The following is a 17,862-nucleotide window of genomic DNA, read 5'->3' on the forward strand; positions in this document are numbered from 1 at the left end:
CTGCCAGTGCCTTCACTGCCTGCCAGTGCCTTCATTACCTGCCAGTGCCTTCACTGCCTGCCAGTGCCTTCATTACCTGCCAGTGCCTTCACTGCCTGCCAATGCCTTCATCAATTTACACAACACCTACTGCCTCAACCTGTGCAATGAGGAAGCAGGACAGGTGCTCAGTGCTCTAGAGCACTGAGCACCTGTGAGCACCTGAGTAGAACAGAGCACTACACAATGCTCTAGACATAGCAATATCTCTCCTTATCTTCAATCTAAAATTTGCTGCCATCTCAGGCAACATGTTTTCACTTTCTCACTCTGAAAATGTTGAAAAATGCTTCGATAACAATTTTAAAATGAAGATTGAAGGGTTAATTTACCAAATGAATTCCCAATGTTGGAGAAAACTTATTTATGCCCTACACTCACAAGGGTGACCTGGCTAATTCTTTCCACAGTTTCGATGTTCACGAGGCGATCAACCGCACCTGGGGGGTGGAGAGGAACGGAGCCTTCAACGGGGTGATTGGTCTCCTCCAGAGGGAGGAAATGGACTTTTCCACCATTGCAGCACCAACGGCAAAGCGTCTTAAAGCTGTGACATTTATAATGGCTTATCCATCCGATACCTTCGCCATAGCCTCCCTCAAGCCGACGCTGTTGCCAAAGTACCTCGCTCTCATTCGACCATTTAAAGGTTAATGTGACTCTTAGAGTTATGAGGAGAAATTATCTTCATACAATCCTAAGGTCATGAGATAATTATATTTTTCAATCTTTGGTCAATATTAGTAACATTAGTAACCTTAATACGCCAAGTTTATTTCCATTTGTCAAGTTTATTAGTCTCTATTTACATGTGTGATTGAGGGAGGCTGATGTGATGATGTTATACAATCCATGTATACAATATGGTGTATTTTAGAAGGATAAACAAAGAAATAGTGAGAACAAGCTGAGGTAAGTTTGTGATGGTGGGAGAGATAATTCAGTTCATGAAACAAAATATTGCACAAAATATATTTTTACATTATACGTTTTATATTAAATGAATATTATGAATAAGGTCAGGTCACTCTTACTGTTTTGAATGATAGGACGAACATAGGTGTAAACTGCTACTGATAACTGGTTAGAAGTTTCTAATGTGAAGTGCATTAACTATGACTAGTCTCCTGTGTGTGTCGAATATTTTGGTGTTGAGGGTCAGTAAATCTCTGATTGTGATCCGTGTAGAAATTATGTACTCTTTTATACAGTAAAATTTTATGTATTCGCAGAAGTATTGAAAGATAAGTCATCATCCTTCAATTTATTCCGTTTTGTGTAGGGAGAGTTCTTCGTGTGCGTATTATAGGACATCTTACTCATATAGTAAATGGCGAGCTATACGTTCTCTACAGTATTGGTATGATCCCATTTATGTCGCTTGTATCTTTCAAGACTGTCTTGTGAGTAATTAAATACAAGTTCAGGCAGAAGAGGTTGACTAGTGGGAGAGGTTTAGAACTGTTGGGCTTCATTAATTGTTAACCTTTCATGTGGTAACCTTTTACTACATAACCAATACAATATTCTCTGTTAATAAGGAACTGCCTGCAAACTAAGTTCTTTATCGTCATGCGAAGATATGTTAAACAGTGCGGTTGATGTAGGCATCAACAACACATTCCTTTTCTGTTTTGGGTGTTCACTCCTAGCATTAAGGAGCATTCCTATGAAGAGTCGCTTGGCATATGGCGACTGAAATATGGCAGCTGCCGGTTCATACCAACACTGATACTCACAGGAAAGGCAACATGCCTTCGCTACCTGTCTTGTAAGTCAAACTAAGAGTGGAGGTTGTGCTCACAAGCTTCTTAAGCAGCACATATATACTTTCAGCTGTGAGAACTGGTATGAAATATTTCAGATTACCAACCTGTCTCCAGGGGTGGTTGTCGTGCTATGGTGTCGTCAAGGTGGTTATCGTGCTATGGGGTCGTCAGGGTGGTTGTCGTTCTCTGGGGTCTCCAGGGGTGGTTGACGTGCTCTGGGGTCGTCAGGGTGGTTGTCGTGCTCAGGGGTCTCCAGGGGTGGTTGACGTGCTCTGGGGTCGTCAGGGTGGTTGTCGTGCTCAGGGGTCTCCAGGGGTGGTTGTCGTGCTCAGGGGTCTCCAGGGGTGGTTGACGTGCTCTGGGGTCGTCAGGGTGGTTGTCGTGCTCAGGGGTCTCCAGGGGTGGTTGACGTGCTCTGGGGTCGTCAGGGTGGTTGTCGTGCTCTGGTGTCTCCAGGGGTGGTTGTCGTGCTCTGGGGTCGTCATGGTGGTTGTCGTGCTCTGGGGTCGTCAGGGTGGTTGTCGTGCTCTGGGGTCTCCAGGAGTGGTTGTCGTTCTCTGGGGTCTCCAGAGTGGTTGTCGTTCTCTGGGGTCGTTAGGGTGGTTGTCGTGCTCTGGTGTCTCCAGGGGTGGTTGTCGTGCTCTGGGGTCTCCAGGAGTGGTTGTCGTGCTCTGGGGTCGTCAGGGTGGTTGTCGTGCTCTGGGGTCATCAGAGTGGTTGTCGTTCTCTGGGGTCGTCAGGGTGGTTGTCGTGCTCTGGGGTCGTCAGAGTGGTTGTCGTGCTCTGGGGTCGTCAGGGTGGTTGTCGTGCTCTGGGGTCGTCAGGGTGGTTGTCGTGCTCTGGGGTCGTCAGGGTGGTTGTCGTGCTCTGGGGTCGTCAGAGTGGTTGTCGTTCTCTGGGGTCTCCAGGGGTGGTTGTCGTGCTCTGGGGTCGTCAGGGTGGTTGTCGTGCTCTGGGGTCGTCAGGGTGGTTGTCGTGCTCTGGGGTCGTCAGAGTGGTTGTCGTGCTCTGGGTAAATACTTGTGGCAGAAAATTTTTTTATTTTTATTTTTATTTAATAAATTAATAAGTTATGGTTAACAATAAGATTGAGTGGACTGTATGTTTATTTAACCACAGAACAGTGGACTGCATACTTAAGCTCCACACAAATATTTCCCTCAAACTTGGGGTTTTTAGTTTTGTAAGTGATTAGGCTGAAGCAATTTATATTATTAAATAAAGTTTTATGTTTAATAATAATAAATTATTTAATAGTAAATTATGAATTAATAATTATTAATAATCACTAAATTGCTCTATCCTGGAATTTAACTGTAACAGCTTAGTTCGTAATTGAAGTAGATATTCGTAGTTGCAGGACCCGAACGCAGATTAATCACGTTGCCATAGAGTCTTCCCTAGCAGACATACATGTGGCTATGGCGTCTGTGACGATGTCAACGCCATCGGTCGAGCACACTCGACCTCATTTTTATGTTCCCCGGTGGAAGGCTGATCTTCCTGACACCTGTGTAGTTTCCTTCTTACGATACAATTTTTACTCCTCAGAAGTTATGTGGGGGTTACCTTGGGCGACAAGAGTCAGTTCAGCCAGGGCAATCCTGAACTCCAGACTTGTTCCAGTGGGAGCAAGTGGGCCGAATAGGTGGAGACTGAATCGTCTGTGAAAACCATTGAGGTATTGGTGATTGGACAGACGTATCCCAGCAGGGCCCAAGTTAAGTTACGAGATGGAATTAATGTCCGTCTGTTCTCTAAGTTGCAGCTTGTTATAGTTGAAGCCGTTTAGAGATAGACAACCAGTGTGTTGCTGGAGACCTATGTCAGTGTGTTGCTGGAGACCTCTGCCAGCGTGTTGCTGGAGACCTCTGCCAGCGTGTTGCTGGAGACCTCTGCCAGCGTGTTGTTGGAGAGCCCTGCCAATGTGTTGCTGGAGACCTCTGCCAGCGTGTTGCTGGAGACCTCTGCCAGCGTGTTGCTGGAGACCTCTGCCAGTGTGTTGCTGGAGACCCCTGCCAGTGTGTTGCTGGAGACCCCTGCCAGCGTGTTGCTGGAGACCTCTGCCAGCGTGTTGCTGGAGACCTCTGCCAGCGTGTTACTGGAGATTTCTTGAGTATCATTCACCAGCCTGGTTCTTGAGTATCATTCACCAGCCTGGTTCTTGAGTATCATTCACCAGCCTGGTTCTTGAGTATCATTCACCAGCCTGGTTCTCGAGTATGCATGAGAGACGCTTGTGAGGAAGGGTCAAAAACTTTCTGACCAAACTGGAACATACAGGCTGACCAGCACTCTTTCTCCTGTTTGATTGTTGTCATCTTGTCGTAGCACTCAAATATGTTTGTCAAACAGAAATTTCCTTTACTGAACCCATGTAGATTATTGGAAACTAAATTTACATGTTCTAAATGATCGAACAACCTTCTGTTATTTAGTATCTCTTATATCTTTTATGGAAAAAAATATTTGTCTGCGATACGGGTCTGTGGGTTTTTGTACCTCTGAACAACTGTGGTTCAGAGGGTTTTGTCTCCTGTGTGTGGACTCACCTTGTTGTACTCACCTAGTTGTGCTTGCGGGGAGGTTGAGCTTCGGCTTTTTGGTCCCGCCTCTAAACTGTCAATCAACCGGTGTACAGATTCCTGAGCTTACTAGACTATATCATGTCTACATATGAAACTGTGAATGGCGTCTGCCTCCACCACATCACTTCTTAATGTATTCCATTTGTTAACTATTCTGACTCGGAAAAAGTAATTTCTACTAACTCTACGGCTCATGCGGGTACTCAGCTTCCTCCTGTGTCTTATTGTGCTTGTGACTCCTTTGTTTAATAAATTCTCTTTATCTACCCTATCATTTACTTTGAGAATCTTTTATGTGGTGATCATGTCTCCCCTAACTCTTCTTTCTTCCAGCGACGTGAGGTTCAGTTCCCGGAGTCTCTCCTCGTAGCTCATACCTCTCAGCTCGGGTAGTAGCCTGTTGGCATACCGCTGAACCTTCTCCAAATTTGTCTTGTGCTCGACGATATACGGACTCTATCCTGGAGCTGCATACTCTAGGATTGGTCTGACATATGTGGCATACAAGGTTCCGAATAATTCTTTACGCACGTTTTTTAATGGTCGTTCTTATGTTGGCCAACCTTTTTGATTATCTCCAAGATAAAAATAATTTCCTCTCCCAAATAGTACTTTGTATCTGGCCTCTTTCTCCTTACACCTATGTTCATTACGTTACATTTGCTGGGGTTAAACTCAAACAACCATTTGGTAGGCCATTCATTCAGTTTGTCCAGGTATTCATAAAACCTCGAGCAGTCCTCCTGTCTTAATCCTTCTCATAATTTTGGATCATCAGCAAACATTGAGAGGAATGAATCTATACCCTCTGGATGATTATTTACATATATCAGAAACAGGATAGGTCAAAGTACAGAACCCTGTGCGACTCCGCCTCTGACTTCACGCCAATCTGAGATCTCACTCCTCACAGTAACTCTGTTTCCTATTGCGTAGGTACTCCCTTATCCCAAGGAACACTCTACCAGTTACTCCTGCCTGTTTCTCCAACTTATGTACCAGCCTCTTATGGGGTCTTTGTCAAAGGTTTTTCAACAGTCCAAGAAAATGCAGTCTGCCCAACCTTCTCTTTCTTGCTTAATCTTTGTCACCTTATCATAGAATTCTATTAAACCTGTGAGGCAGGATTTACCTTCCCTGAACCCATATTGGTAGTGTGTCACAAAAGCCCTTCTCTTCAGATGTTCTTCTAGGTTTTTTCTCACGATCTTCTCCGTCACTTTGCATGGAATGCAAGTTAGTGGACACTGGCCTGTAGTTCAGTGCCTCTTGCCTGTCACCATTTTTGTATATTGGAACTACATTAGCCGTCTTCCATATTTCTGGTAGGTCTCCCGTCTCCAGTGACCTACTATACACCATACACCATGAAGCCTGGCAGGCAAAGTTATTATGCACACTATTTCAGTACCCATGGCTAGATTCCGTCCGGACCAACAACCTTTCTCACGTCCAAATCCAACTGATACCTCTTAACGTCATCTCTCGTAATTCCGAACCCTTCCAATGTTTCCTGGTTTACTGCCACCTCTCCTAGCACAGGGACTTCACCTCGTTCTAGTGTGAAGACCTCCTGGAACCTCTTGTTGAGTTTTAACATACCTCTTGTCATTCTATGTATACCTGTCCTCACCTGTTTTAAGTTTCATTACCTGTTCTTTCACTGTTTTTTCTCCTGATGTGAATGTGGAGTAGTTTTGGTTCGGTCTTGGACTTATTTGCTATATAATTTTCATACTGTCTCTCTTTGCTTCTCTTCACAAACTGACATACTCATTCCTGGCTCTCTGGTATCTCTATCTGCTTTCTGTTATTTCGGAAGTTCCTCCATGCCTTCCATTCCTTTCCACTCCATTCCTTACCCGCTATTCCTTTTGTTCCTTTCCTTTCCTTCCATACATGCCCTATTAAATCATGGATTCTTCTTTTGTTCTCATGTTTTTCATTTGGGCAGGGATGAACCTGTTTACTGCCTTCTGACACTTTTGGGTGACATAGTCTATTATGTCTTGTACGATCTTAGTTCTGAGTTCTGTGTCTCTAGCTCTACCATGTACTCAGATATCAGTACACTGTGATAACTTATTCCAAGGGGGCTTCCAACTTAACTTATCAATTATCCGACTCATGGGGTGAGAGGGAGGTACCTGCTTTCATGGCTACTTTGTACACTGTGAACATTGCTTCTGAACTCTTTCTAAGTATTTCTGCAAATGTTGCATGTACAGTGGCAGTCCCTCACATTGATACTTTTACCTCTAGTTACGGGCCCTACTGGGACGCAACCAGGTTCTTCTCTGATGGTATTAGAGTTTGGGTATCCGGCCCCAAGTTAGTAGAGGCTTTCAAGTGGTGAGCCCCGTAATGCAAGTTAAAGCAACAAGGAAGGTACATTAAATATACAAAATTAGCACTTTCCTCCATATATAATTTCCACCACCATATAAAATATAAAACTTAGATGGATGTATTACTACACTATATGTACAATGATGTCTCCCTCTCTGAAGACGCTGGACACTTGGCGACGCTCACTCTGGGTAGCCTTTCTTCGTTTCGTTTTCCGTGGCCCACGGTGAATCCACGATGAATCCACGATGAATCTACCCTGGCCCCAGGCCAGCCAAATCACAATCCCACTGGGTGCCTTGTCGGGATGGCCTACAACCACAGTCCAGCCTGTAGCTGGCAGGTACCAATCAGCATCGCTGTTAGGCCACTCCATGACTAATTCTAGGGTTGCGAGCCCTAGGCAGGAGCCTCGTGTGACTCGCTGGTCACTCTCCTCATTCGGCACTGAAGTGGGTAGTCTCTTCTACCAGCCAGCCCTGGATACGACGATTCCCGTCACTGCCTACTCCTCGGGCAGGCAATTACACTCTCAGCAGAGTTCGTCCGGGGGTGGCTCACAACTTCTTCAAAGCAGACTGGTGAAGAGACCTTGGCTGCCTTGGGTAGACTGCTCCATCGTCCAACACAGCAGTCCTAGGTTGACTCTGAAACCAGACACGTCATCAGTACTGGGACAGTACATGGGACCACTAGGAAACATCACTTACTAGCTTAGTCACAAACGTCCACCTCTTCGCTCCATAGATGGCGTTCACTGTCTAAGCGCCACCTCGCCAGAGGTCAGCAGCGGCTACTTCGCAAGCCGACTAGGACAGGAATCCAGCGCCTGCTGCCGGCATACCCTGTCACCACTAGATGGCATTGTCCATGTTGTGGGGTTTTCGGGAGCGGACTCACAGATGGCGTGGACTTTACAGCTTCGTGCTCGGGCGAGGGAGTTTGGTTCGTAATACCTCTTCTCTTGGTATGATTATCTGATGCTGAGCCTGAGTATTGCTCTCTTTGAGGCTTTTCATTCCCTTCGTTGCTGCTATCAGGTCGTTATGCAGGCTGCTTATTGCATTCATCAATTCATGCATCTCCCTACTGATATCCTCCCAGGTTTTGGGTGTATATTACCGTTTTTTAATCCAAGACAAATTATTATTAGGTGCCAAATTAAATTAGGTGTCATAGGCACAATCAGTGAACACTGTATAAACATCAGAGGTCCGCGGTTGTTCAACGTCCTCCCAGCAAGCATAAGAAATATTGCCGGAACAACCGTGGACATCTTCAAGAGGAAACTAGATTTATTCCTCCAAGGAGTGCCGGACCAACCGGGCTGTGGTGGGTATGTGGGCCTGCGGGCCGCTCCAAGCAACAGCCTAGTGGACCAAACTCTCACAAGTCAAGCCTGGCCTCGGGCCGGGCTTGGGGAGTAGAAGAACTCCCAGAACTCCATCAACCAGGTATTATATTAAAAGAACTCTGTACACCGTATGATTGATTTAAGAGGCATTTACCACCAAGTCAACCTCCCAAAGGACAAACTTGGTGATTTATGAAGCGATGTTGTCGTCTTGTTTCTTGACAATGGGAAACCTTAGGAGGAAGGGCTACTTCCATAATTAGTGTAAAGTGCCCTAAAAACTTTTCTAATTAGTTTTCTGAATGATGCTCCAACTTTTGCTAGCAAAGAGCCCGCTGATGTCATTATCCTATTTACATGTACCCCAGGAGTTTGAATTGGGGTTACTTCTACTCCCAGGTCTATTTCTTGAATCATCACAGTTAGGAAGTTTCCATTCATTGTGTACTGTCCCATTGGTCTCCTGTTACCTATTCCCGTTTCCATAATTTTACACTGACTCGTGTTGAACTCTAGTAGTCATTTCTCCAACCATCTCTGCAACGTGTTCAAGTCCTCTTAGAGGATCCTACAATCCTTAACTGTCACAACTCGTTTCATTAAGTTCACATCATCAGCAAGTATTGACATATAGGACCCAACTCTTGCAAAAACCTGTGTGTGTGGGTGTACTCACCTAATTGTGCTTGTGGGGGTTGAGCTTTGGCTCTTAGGTCCCACCTCTGAATTGTCAATCAACTGCTGTACAGATTCTTGAGCCTATTGGGCTCTATCAAATCTACATATGAAACTGTATGGAGTCTGCCTCCACTATATCACGCCTAATGCATTCCATTTTTTAACTATTCTAACACAAAAAACATATTTTCCAGTATCTCTGGTGCTCATTTGGGTACTCAGATCCCACCTGTGTCTTTTGTTCGCGTTCCACCCATGTGTTTGTATGTTTGAGTGAGTGTATTTCATCCACCCCGGCTTTCAGAGAGTTGAACCAAGTTTAAACTGCCAGCCAGCCTTCCTAATGATGTTTGATAGTCACCAATAAGGTTGTCATTGGTATTCCATCCTCGTGTCTAAATCATATTAACTGTAAACCAGACTTACAAAGATGTAAAAATTTGAGACACCCTTCGGTGAATTGAACCTGGAGCTGTGTGATGACACGTGGGGGTAGTACCAACATTTGGAGGTGGAAGGGGCTGATGATAGGTAAATTTAATCAAATCTGCCTTTTAACCTCCACTGATCAACAGTAAGGTTACCATTTATATATCATTATCTTGCCAATATCATAAGTGTAAGTTCTATTGTGAGAAAAAAATAATTTTATCTCTCTAGACCTTCGTGGACTTGAACCTTGATCTTCGGGATATATTTTTAATCCATTTAACATATTTTTCTAATATAAGGGCACACCTTCATAGTAAATATACATCTTTTAACAACTCCCCCGTGCAGGGGAGGTGTGGGTGGCGGTGATGGTGAGCGTGGTGGTGTGGGGCGTCACCCTGTGGCTGCTGCAGCAGGTCTGGCAGTGGGTGGTGGGCGGAGAGCGTCGGGTGGACCTGGTCACCTCCCTCCTCTACGGCTATGGCGCGCTCCTGCAGAACCTGCCCTCAGACCCTACCGTCAGCACCTCTGGCAGGGTAGGAAGATATCCTTAGAGCTTATATTAGTACCTGCAAATTTAGTAATGTTGAAAACATCATCAAAATGATTGTAAAAACTTCAAAATCCAATACACTTAGATATATTTTCATTAATATTCCACATTTCTTCTCATAATTGTGTTTATCAAGTTCTTTTCAAGACTTTAAATAAAAATTCATTGGACAAATGAGATAGGTATTTGATATAAAACGAAGAAACACAAATAATTTACATGTATGAATACGTGAGTAACAAGTTACATTTTTTACATAAAATTGTATAAATCTTGATTCCAAGTAATTTGGTTTAACTAATGAGAAATGAAATTCCAAAACATTAGTCACAGTTTGTATAAATTATAATTTTGTTGCCAAACCATATGATAAGCAATACAAATTAAAATTACATGAATAATAGCAATACGTCTGAGCGAGATCAGGGACTGGAACCAGTTTGATGTCATATTAAAGTGTGATGTATGTGCCCACCAACTGTGGTGTATGTGCCCACCAACTGTGGTGTATGTGCCCACCAACTGTGGTGTATGTGCCCACCAACTGTGGTGTATGTGCCCACCAACTGTGGTGGTGTATGTATCCACCCACTGTGGTGGTGTATGTGCCCACCCACTGTGGTGGTGTATGTATTCACCCACTGTGGTGGTGTATGTGCCCACCAACTGCGGTGGTGTATGTGCCCACCAACTGTGGTGTATGTGCCCACCAACTGCGGTGGTGTATGTGCCCACCAACTGCGGTGGTGTATGTGCCCACCAACTGTGGTGTATGTGCCCACCAACTGTGGTGTATGTGCCCACCAACTGTGGTGTATGTGCCCACCCACTGTGGTGGTGTATGTGCCCACCAACTGCGGTGGTGTATGTGCCCACCAACTGCGGTGGTGTATGTGCCCACCAACTGCGGTGGTGTATGTGCCCACCAACTGCGGTGGTGTATGTGCCCACCAACTGCGGTGGTGTATGTGCCCACCAACTGTGGTGTATGTGCCCACCAACTGTGGTGTATGTGCCCACCAACTGTGGTGTATGTGCCTACCAACTGTGGTGTATGTGCCCACCAACTGAGGTGTATGTGCCCACCAACTGTGGTGTATGTGCCCACCAACTGTGGTGTATGTGCCCACCAACTGCGGTGGTGTATGTGCCCACCAACTGTGGTGTATGTGCCCACCAACTGTGGTGTATGTGCCCACCAACTGTGGTGTATGTGCCCACCAACTGCGGTGGTGTATGTGCCCACCAACTGTGGTGTATGTGCCCACCAACTGCGGTGGTGTATGTGCCCACCAACTGTGGTGTATGTGCCCACCAACTGTGGTGTATGTGCCCACCAACTGCGGTGGTGTATGTGCCCACCAACTGTGGTGTATGTGCCCACCAACTGCGGTGGTGTATGTGCCCACCAACTGTGGTGTATGTGCCCACCAACTGTGGTGTATGTGCCCACCAACTGCGGTGGTGTATGTGCCCACCAACTGTGGTGTATGTGCCCACCAACTGTGGTGTATGTGCCCACCAACTGTGGTGTATGTGCCCTCCAACTGTGGTGTATGTGCCCTCCAACTGTGGTGTATGTGCCCACCAACTGTGGTGTATGTGCCCTCCAACTGTGGTGTATGTGCCCACCAACTGTGGTGTATGTGCCCACCAACTGCGGTGGTGTATGTGCCCACCAACTGTGGTGTATGTGCCCACCAACTGTGGTGTATGTGCCCTCCAACTGTGGTGTATGTGCCCTCCAACTGTGGTGCATGTGCCCACCAACTGTGGTGTATGTGCCCTCCAACTGTGGTGTATGTGCCCACCAACTGTGGTGTATGTGCCCTCCAACTGTGGTGTATGTGCCCACCAACTGTGGTGTATGTGCCCACCAACTGCGGTGGTGTATGTGCCCACCAACTGTGGTGTATGTGCCCACCAACTGTGGTGTATGTGCCCTCCAACTGTGGTGTATGTGCCCACCAACTGTGGTGTATGTGCCCTCCAACTGTGGTGTATGTGCCCTCCAACTGTGGTGGTGTATGTATCCACCCACTGTGGTGGTGTATGTGCCCACCAACTGTGGTGTATGTGCCCTCCAACTGTGGTGGTGTATGTATCCACCCACTGTGGTTGTGTATGTGCCCACCAACTGTGGTGTATGTGCCCTCCAACTGTGGTGGTGTATGTATCCACCCACTGTGGTGGTGTATGTGCCCACCAACTGTGGTGGTGTATGTATCCACCAACTGTGGTGGTGTATGTGCCCACCAACTGCGGTGGTGTATGTATCCACCCACTGTGGTGGTGTATGTGCCCACCAACTGCGGTGGTGTATGTGCCCACCAACTGCGGTGGTGTATGTGCCCACCAACTGTGGTGGTGTATGTGCCCACCAACTGTGGTGGTGTATGTGCCCACCAACTGTGGTGGTGTATGTATCCACCCACTGTGGTGGTGTATGTGCCCACAAACTGCGGTGGTGTATGTGCCCACCAACTGCGGTGGTGTATGTGCCCACCAACTGTGGTGGTGTATGTGCCCACCAACTGTGGTGGTGTATGTGCCCACCAACTGTGGTGGTGTATGTATCCACCCACTGTGGTGGTGTATGTGCCCACCAACTGTGATGGTGTATGTGCCCACCAACTGTGGTGGTGTATGTGCCCATCAACTGTGGTGGTGTATGTGCCCACCAACTGCGGTGGTGTATGTGCCCACCAACTGCGGTGGTGTATGTGCCCACCAACTGCGGTGGTGTATGTGCCCACCAACTGCGGTGGTGTATGTGCCCACCAACTGTGATGGTGTATGTATCCACCCACTGTGGTGGTGTATGTGCCCACCAACTGCGGTGGTGTATGTGCCCACCAACTGTGGTGGTGTATGTGCCCTCCAACTGTGGTGTATGTGGATAAACCTATTGTGCACTGTGATGTGATCTGGAATAGTGCAGTTTTATCCTGGCAAGTGTTGTGGCAAACCTCCTGCAACCCATCCTCCGAATTGACATTACGGTTTAATACTAAGTGTAATAAGTACACTTTCTTACTGTCATGTTGCAACCTGCTCTCGCACAAGACAGCACATATATGACTTATTGCTTTTATGTCACTATTTCGCTTATAATTAAGTACATATGTGATATAGTTCAAGCCACATAAAAATTCAAGGCACTGACTTTTTCTCTCAGTTTTATTAAACAATAGAGATTTTATACAAAATTTGACAATATCCTGAGTTACTTTACAATTTATTTAAATATTTTAGTTTTGTTTCATTATTTTCATAAAACTGTAATATCAATATAGGTTGTGGGATATTTGGGTTTGATTCTGATTAATTAATAATTAAAATAGTAAATTAAATTACGAAGGACCACCCGCTTTTAAAGTAAAGAGGGAAACTGAGAATTTCAGATCATTAGATAAAATTCTAGAGAAAACCAGTGACTATGGATATGACTAGAAAGTATGATCATAAGAATAATTAATGGGCTGTATTATTAAAGAAACAAACCTCAAACACCTACATTGGGGGGTTATTACTGGAGGTCAGTACGTCCAGGAATCAGTGTGGTTCGTTCACTAATTCAATTAATAATAATCTAATCCTATAAATAATGCTGAATATAATATTGTTCATATAAAGAAGAACATGAATATGAGCATAGCAATAAGTTACAGTAAATCACACATTATGTTGAACATTCTGAATGTATCAAATTGCTAGAATATGGAAAAAAGAAATAAGCCTTAGCTTGTAGTAGGTTCCTTTAGATAACCCTGGAAGTCCTCTTAATCTCCAAGTCTGGTACACTGACGAATGGCACGGTTAACATGGAGAAGACAGCATGAGGAATTCGTCTCTCGAGCTGCAAGATAAATAACTACCAGTAGCAATTGATTTAACTACTCAATTCATATTCAAGATTATTGATATCTACAGATGGAATTCTAATCACCTGTTATTAGGTGTTATCTCGCCGCGTGACGCGCAATCACCCCACTATTATTAAACCTGTAAATGATGCATCAAATAAAGGGTACTTAGCTGTGGGCACTGTATAAGTATTAAGATTGCCGTAATTTCGCATCCCAGGCTCCGGTGAACCTATCCTGGATTGATGCGTTTCAAGCTGGCTGATCACGTGTCGTCAGGAACCAAGTCTAGGGTCCCTCTTTTAACACCAGCACTAGTTGAAGATATTATCTGCAAGGTCGTTCACGCCTCACAGTGGCGGCTTTCATCTGCGGATGAATAACACCTGCCCGATTTGCTGGGCAATGGCGTCGTTTATGAGTACGGTAAGTACAGTTCTGCCTCCTTCCGGCTCTGCACGTGTCCGCGTACCGACTGAAGATGGCGTCCCCCAACCCACGCCGAGTCGACGTTCATGACACAAATAATTGTCTTGAACATTAATATTTCTCGCATTCGCGCTTGAAACTCTAAAGACTGGACGGGTTTATTATTTAGAGGAACGAAATATTATTATTTAACTATTTAAGAATAGTAAGTATATAAGAGAGAGGAATTAATGTCTCCCCATGGCATTCATTGATGACGTTAACACTATCGCGAGGTAGACGGTATAATTCTAACGCTCTATTCGGCTTTTAGTTAGAGAACAATTCGTCTGCAATCAGTTGTCATACAGAATGCTTTAATTATGGACAATCGTATTTAATTCTCACACAAATTGAATATAATGTGTTTTACTGTAAAGAAATCTGACGCAATACTGGCGTCAGGTGACGTGAGAATTCTAGCCTAATGCACAGATGAATTATTAGTACAGGAGAATTCTACGAGTTGTTAATTTTACTTACTACAATATTAAGTATGGTTAGTAATAAGTAATGAGAATACAACAATGCTGTATTCGATGTTGGAAATATCCAACATAGGTATAGGTTCAGCACTAATTGTAATATCTTAAAATGCTAAGAAGGTTAGGTTAGGTTGTGGTTTTCTATTCAGCTTTTCAAGGTAAACTCAAATATTAACAATAAATTAGTATGTCACATATGCACTTATTCATAAGCAAAATATTGACTATAAACAAGTGCGAGAATGGGTTGCATATATAGTACATAATTGCACTTATGAAGCTGTTACAGTTACCTCCTCATTTATTCTCCTCGTTTTGTGTTAAGACACTTAGAATTTTAGGATGAACTTCAAGCTCAGTTTGCTATACACAAGTTTTAAATATCATGAATTTCTTTCAGTTTTATTAAACAATGGGGATTTTATACAAAATTTGAACATATCCAGAGTTACTTTTTAATTTATTGATATACTTTAGTTGTGTTTTAATAGTTTTACAAAACTTTAATATCAATATTGCTATAGGTTAAGTACTAATTGTAATTAAGAAGCAATAAAATGCTTATCATCAAACACTAGGACGGTTAGTTGAGGTCGTGGTTTTCTATTCAGCTTTTCAGGTAAACTCAAATATTCACTATATTTGACAGTACGATTTAATACTAAGTGAAAATAAGTACAATTCCTGGCTGCTATGAATAGTACATAATTGCACCTATATGTGCTGTTACATCTACCGCCCCATTTTTTGGAGGACGGGCTGCAAATCTCACATTAGCAAAAAAAAAGAGCAAATAAAATAAAGCTGGATGTTGTTGTTAAAGATTCGCTACCTGGAAAACAAAGTTCGAAGTAGCATGGGCTATGGTGAGCCCGCGACATAAGGCTGGAGATTCCTCTATGGTGTACCAATTGCGGACAAAAAACAAAAGAATTAAAACTTTAAACATTTAATATAACAAAAAATTACTTTATTTTGCACAAAATAATATGAAACAATAAATTACAAAGAATTCCTTAACCACATGGATAAACACAATCAAAAAGAAAAAAATAAGTGAATATAAGTGAATACATATTATATATAAGTGAATACATATTATATATAAGTGAATATATAATAAGTATACTGACAAAAGGTGAATGTGATGTTGTTTTATACAATGGGTTCTGAATGTTATCTGTCACCCTTCCGTAAGAACGTCAAGGCAATGGAAGACAAACGAACTGGGAGAGCACCAAGAGGTTTCTGATTAACCACAGCCCATGCCAGGGCTATATATACCGGAGATGACGTCATACTGGCGCGAAGCTGTAGGTCCATAAATGAGGAACCGGGAAGAGATGTGGTTGTTTGCTGGTGGTAACAATCGCCGACGGGTTGCAGGTGCGAATCTCACGTGGAAGGAAGGGTAGTGGGAGGGGGCGAGGGAAGGAGAGACTGGACAATGCGTTTTTGGCATGAATTGTTGGTGATTCTTGATGTTGACGGAATGGGTATGTCTTCAAAATCAGTATGCTGATTTTGAAGACTTTGGAACAGGCAGAATCCACTGCTATGCAGGGGATAACTATAACAGTACAATCCTGAGAAGATAGATGATTGAGTTATTAATTGTTGACAACAATGAGATTCACTGTAAACAAAGTTATAATCAATCAAATGAGTTTTTGTTTAAAACAAGTAATGGCGTAAATCATCAATGTTTATAATAAGCAAGAAATACACATAATCAACATATGTATTCGAATTATTTAGTAATTAGCATTTTTATAAGATCTCTGTTGTTTCTTATACTTTTTTGAGAAATTTAAATACAATCTATTTTAATAACTTTCTTAAGAAATTGAATAATTATAAATAATAATTAGATCTCTTCTAACATTATCAATGTGATTGTATTTTTCAGTTTATTAATTTTGGGATACCTTAAAGGAAATGACATGATAGTTGTCGTAAAGAGACATTTGGTAATTTTGATGGATTAGGAGTTGATTTATATTTTATTATTAACATTTACATCGTTATTTTTTTGTTACAACCCTTTATGCTAGATGCTATAATCACTTTATTATCCGTGAATATGAATGTCAAAAATAGTAATAAGTTGAGAAAAATGTAAGATTTTTTTATCTTTATTTAAGAAAATGCAATATAAATCATATATACATAAGTTTTACAAGGCAATACTACATTACATCAACAGTAATATAATTCTCAGTGAACAAGTGTTTCATTATCTGGTAATGTGCTTGCGTGTGCACAGATGCTGGTGGGCTGGTGGCTGATGTTCTGCTTGATCATCACTACGGGGTTCAGCTCGTCTCTGATGGCGCACCTCACAGTGCAGAGGAAGGCGCGACCAATGGACAGCTTCCAGGACTTGGTTAAGCAGCCAGGCTGGAAGTGGGGAACTGATCCCTGGATGCGAACAGAAGCAGTTCTTGATTACTTTAACACAAATCCAAGTCCCGTTGTCAAGCACATTTTCCTCGAAATGAAGGTGGTTATTTAGCATAATTATAAGAGAAAAGTATTATCACTCGCCAGACAGTTCATATATATAATGCTATGTATAACAGATAAAAATAATTAGATTCTTTAGTAATATCTTAGCTGTATTTCATACACATATATGCTTGCTTAGCAACCAACGTAATTATCCTTAAGACGCCACAAATGTTAATAAACCAATTAGAATCTAAATCTTGTGTTGGATGTGGTGGGCAGGTGGTGCCGGCGGAGGCGGCGCTGAGGCAGGTGCTGGCGGGACGGTTCTCCTTCATCAGCTACAAGAATTTCGTCATCGTCATTGTCGCCAGTCACTACACGGACGCCAGAGGCAACACTCCCTTCTACATCAGCAAGGACATTCCCATGTTTTCTGCCTTTGGTTGGTGCATCAGGTGAGTGTTCGTCACTAATGTGTTCCTCACATTAGAGGTACACATCAGTGAGGATGGGGCCTCTATGTTTGTACCGGTGAGATTCATACGCACATATTTAATACCGAAGAATAAAAATAGAAACATAAAACGTAATTATTAATGTTGACTTGTACTAATAGAGCCACTCCGCTCAGACCAGGGGCCAGATTCCCGAAGCAGCGACGGAAGCACTTACGAACCTGTATAATCTTTTCCCAATCTTTGGCCGCTTTGTTTACAATTATTAAACAGTTAACGAGCTCGGAAGCATCAAGAGGCTGTGTATAATAATAATGACAACAGTTGATTGGAAAGTTTTCATGCTTGTAAACTGTTTAATAAATGTAACCAAAG

The 17,862-nt window shown here is 43.3% G+C and overlaps 1 protein-coding gene across 1 annotated transcript; it reads left to right on the plus strand.

Moving 5' to 3' along the window:
- Positions 1-405: 405 nt before the first annotated feature.
- On the plus strand, positions 406-17,096 carry LOC138356565 (glutamate receptor ionotropic, delta-1-like). Its single transcript, XM_069312768.1, has 3 exons — positions 406-688; positions 9,558-9,745; positions 16,848-17,096. The coding sequence occupies exons 1-3, from the start codon at positions 406-408 to the stop codon at positions 17,094-17,096; spliced, it is 720 nt and encodes a 239-aa protein (XP_069168869.1).
- The last annotated feature ends 766 nt before the right edge of the window (positions 17,097-17,862 follow it).

Source organism: Procambarus clarkii, chromosome 73, assembly GCF_040958095.1.
Source record: "Procambarus clarkii isolate CNS0578487 chromosome 73, FALCON_Pclarkii_2.0, whole genome shotgun sequence".
Classification (NCBI taxonomy): domain Eukaryota; kingdom Metazoa; phylum Arthropoda; class Malacostraca; order Decapoda; family Cambaridae; genus Procambarus; species Procambarus clarkii.

Bases quoted from the DNA above. Each gene is read 5' to 3' on its own strand.
- LOC138356565 (XM_069312768.1), top strand. From the start codon at position 406: ATGCCCTACACTCACAAGGGTGACCTGGCTAATTCTTTCCACAGTTTC. The intron at 689-9,557 runs GTTAATGTGACT...TCCCCCGTGCAG, and splicing joins TCTCATTCGACCATTTAAAG to GGGAGGTGTGGGTGGCGGTG. The intron at 9,746-16,847 runs GTAGGAAGATAT...GCGTGTGCACAG, and splicing joins CCGTCAGCACCTCTGGCAGG to ATGCTGGTGGGCTGGTGGCT.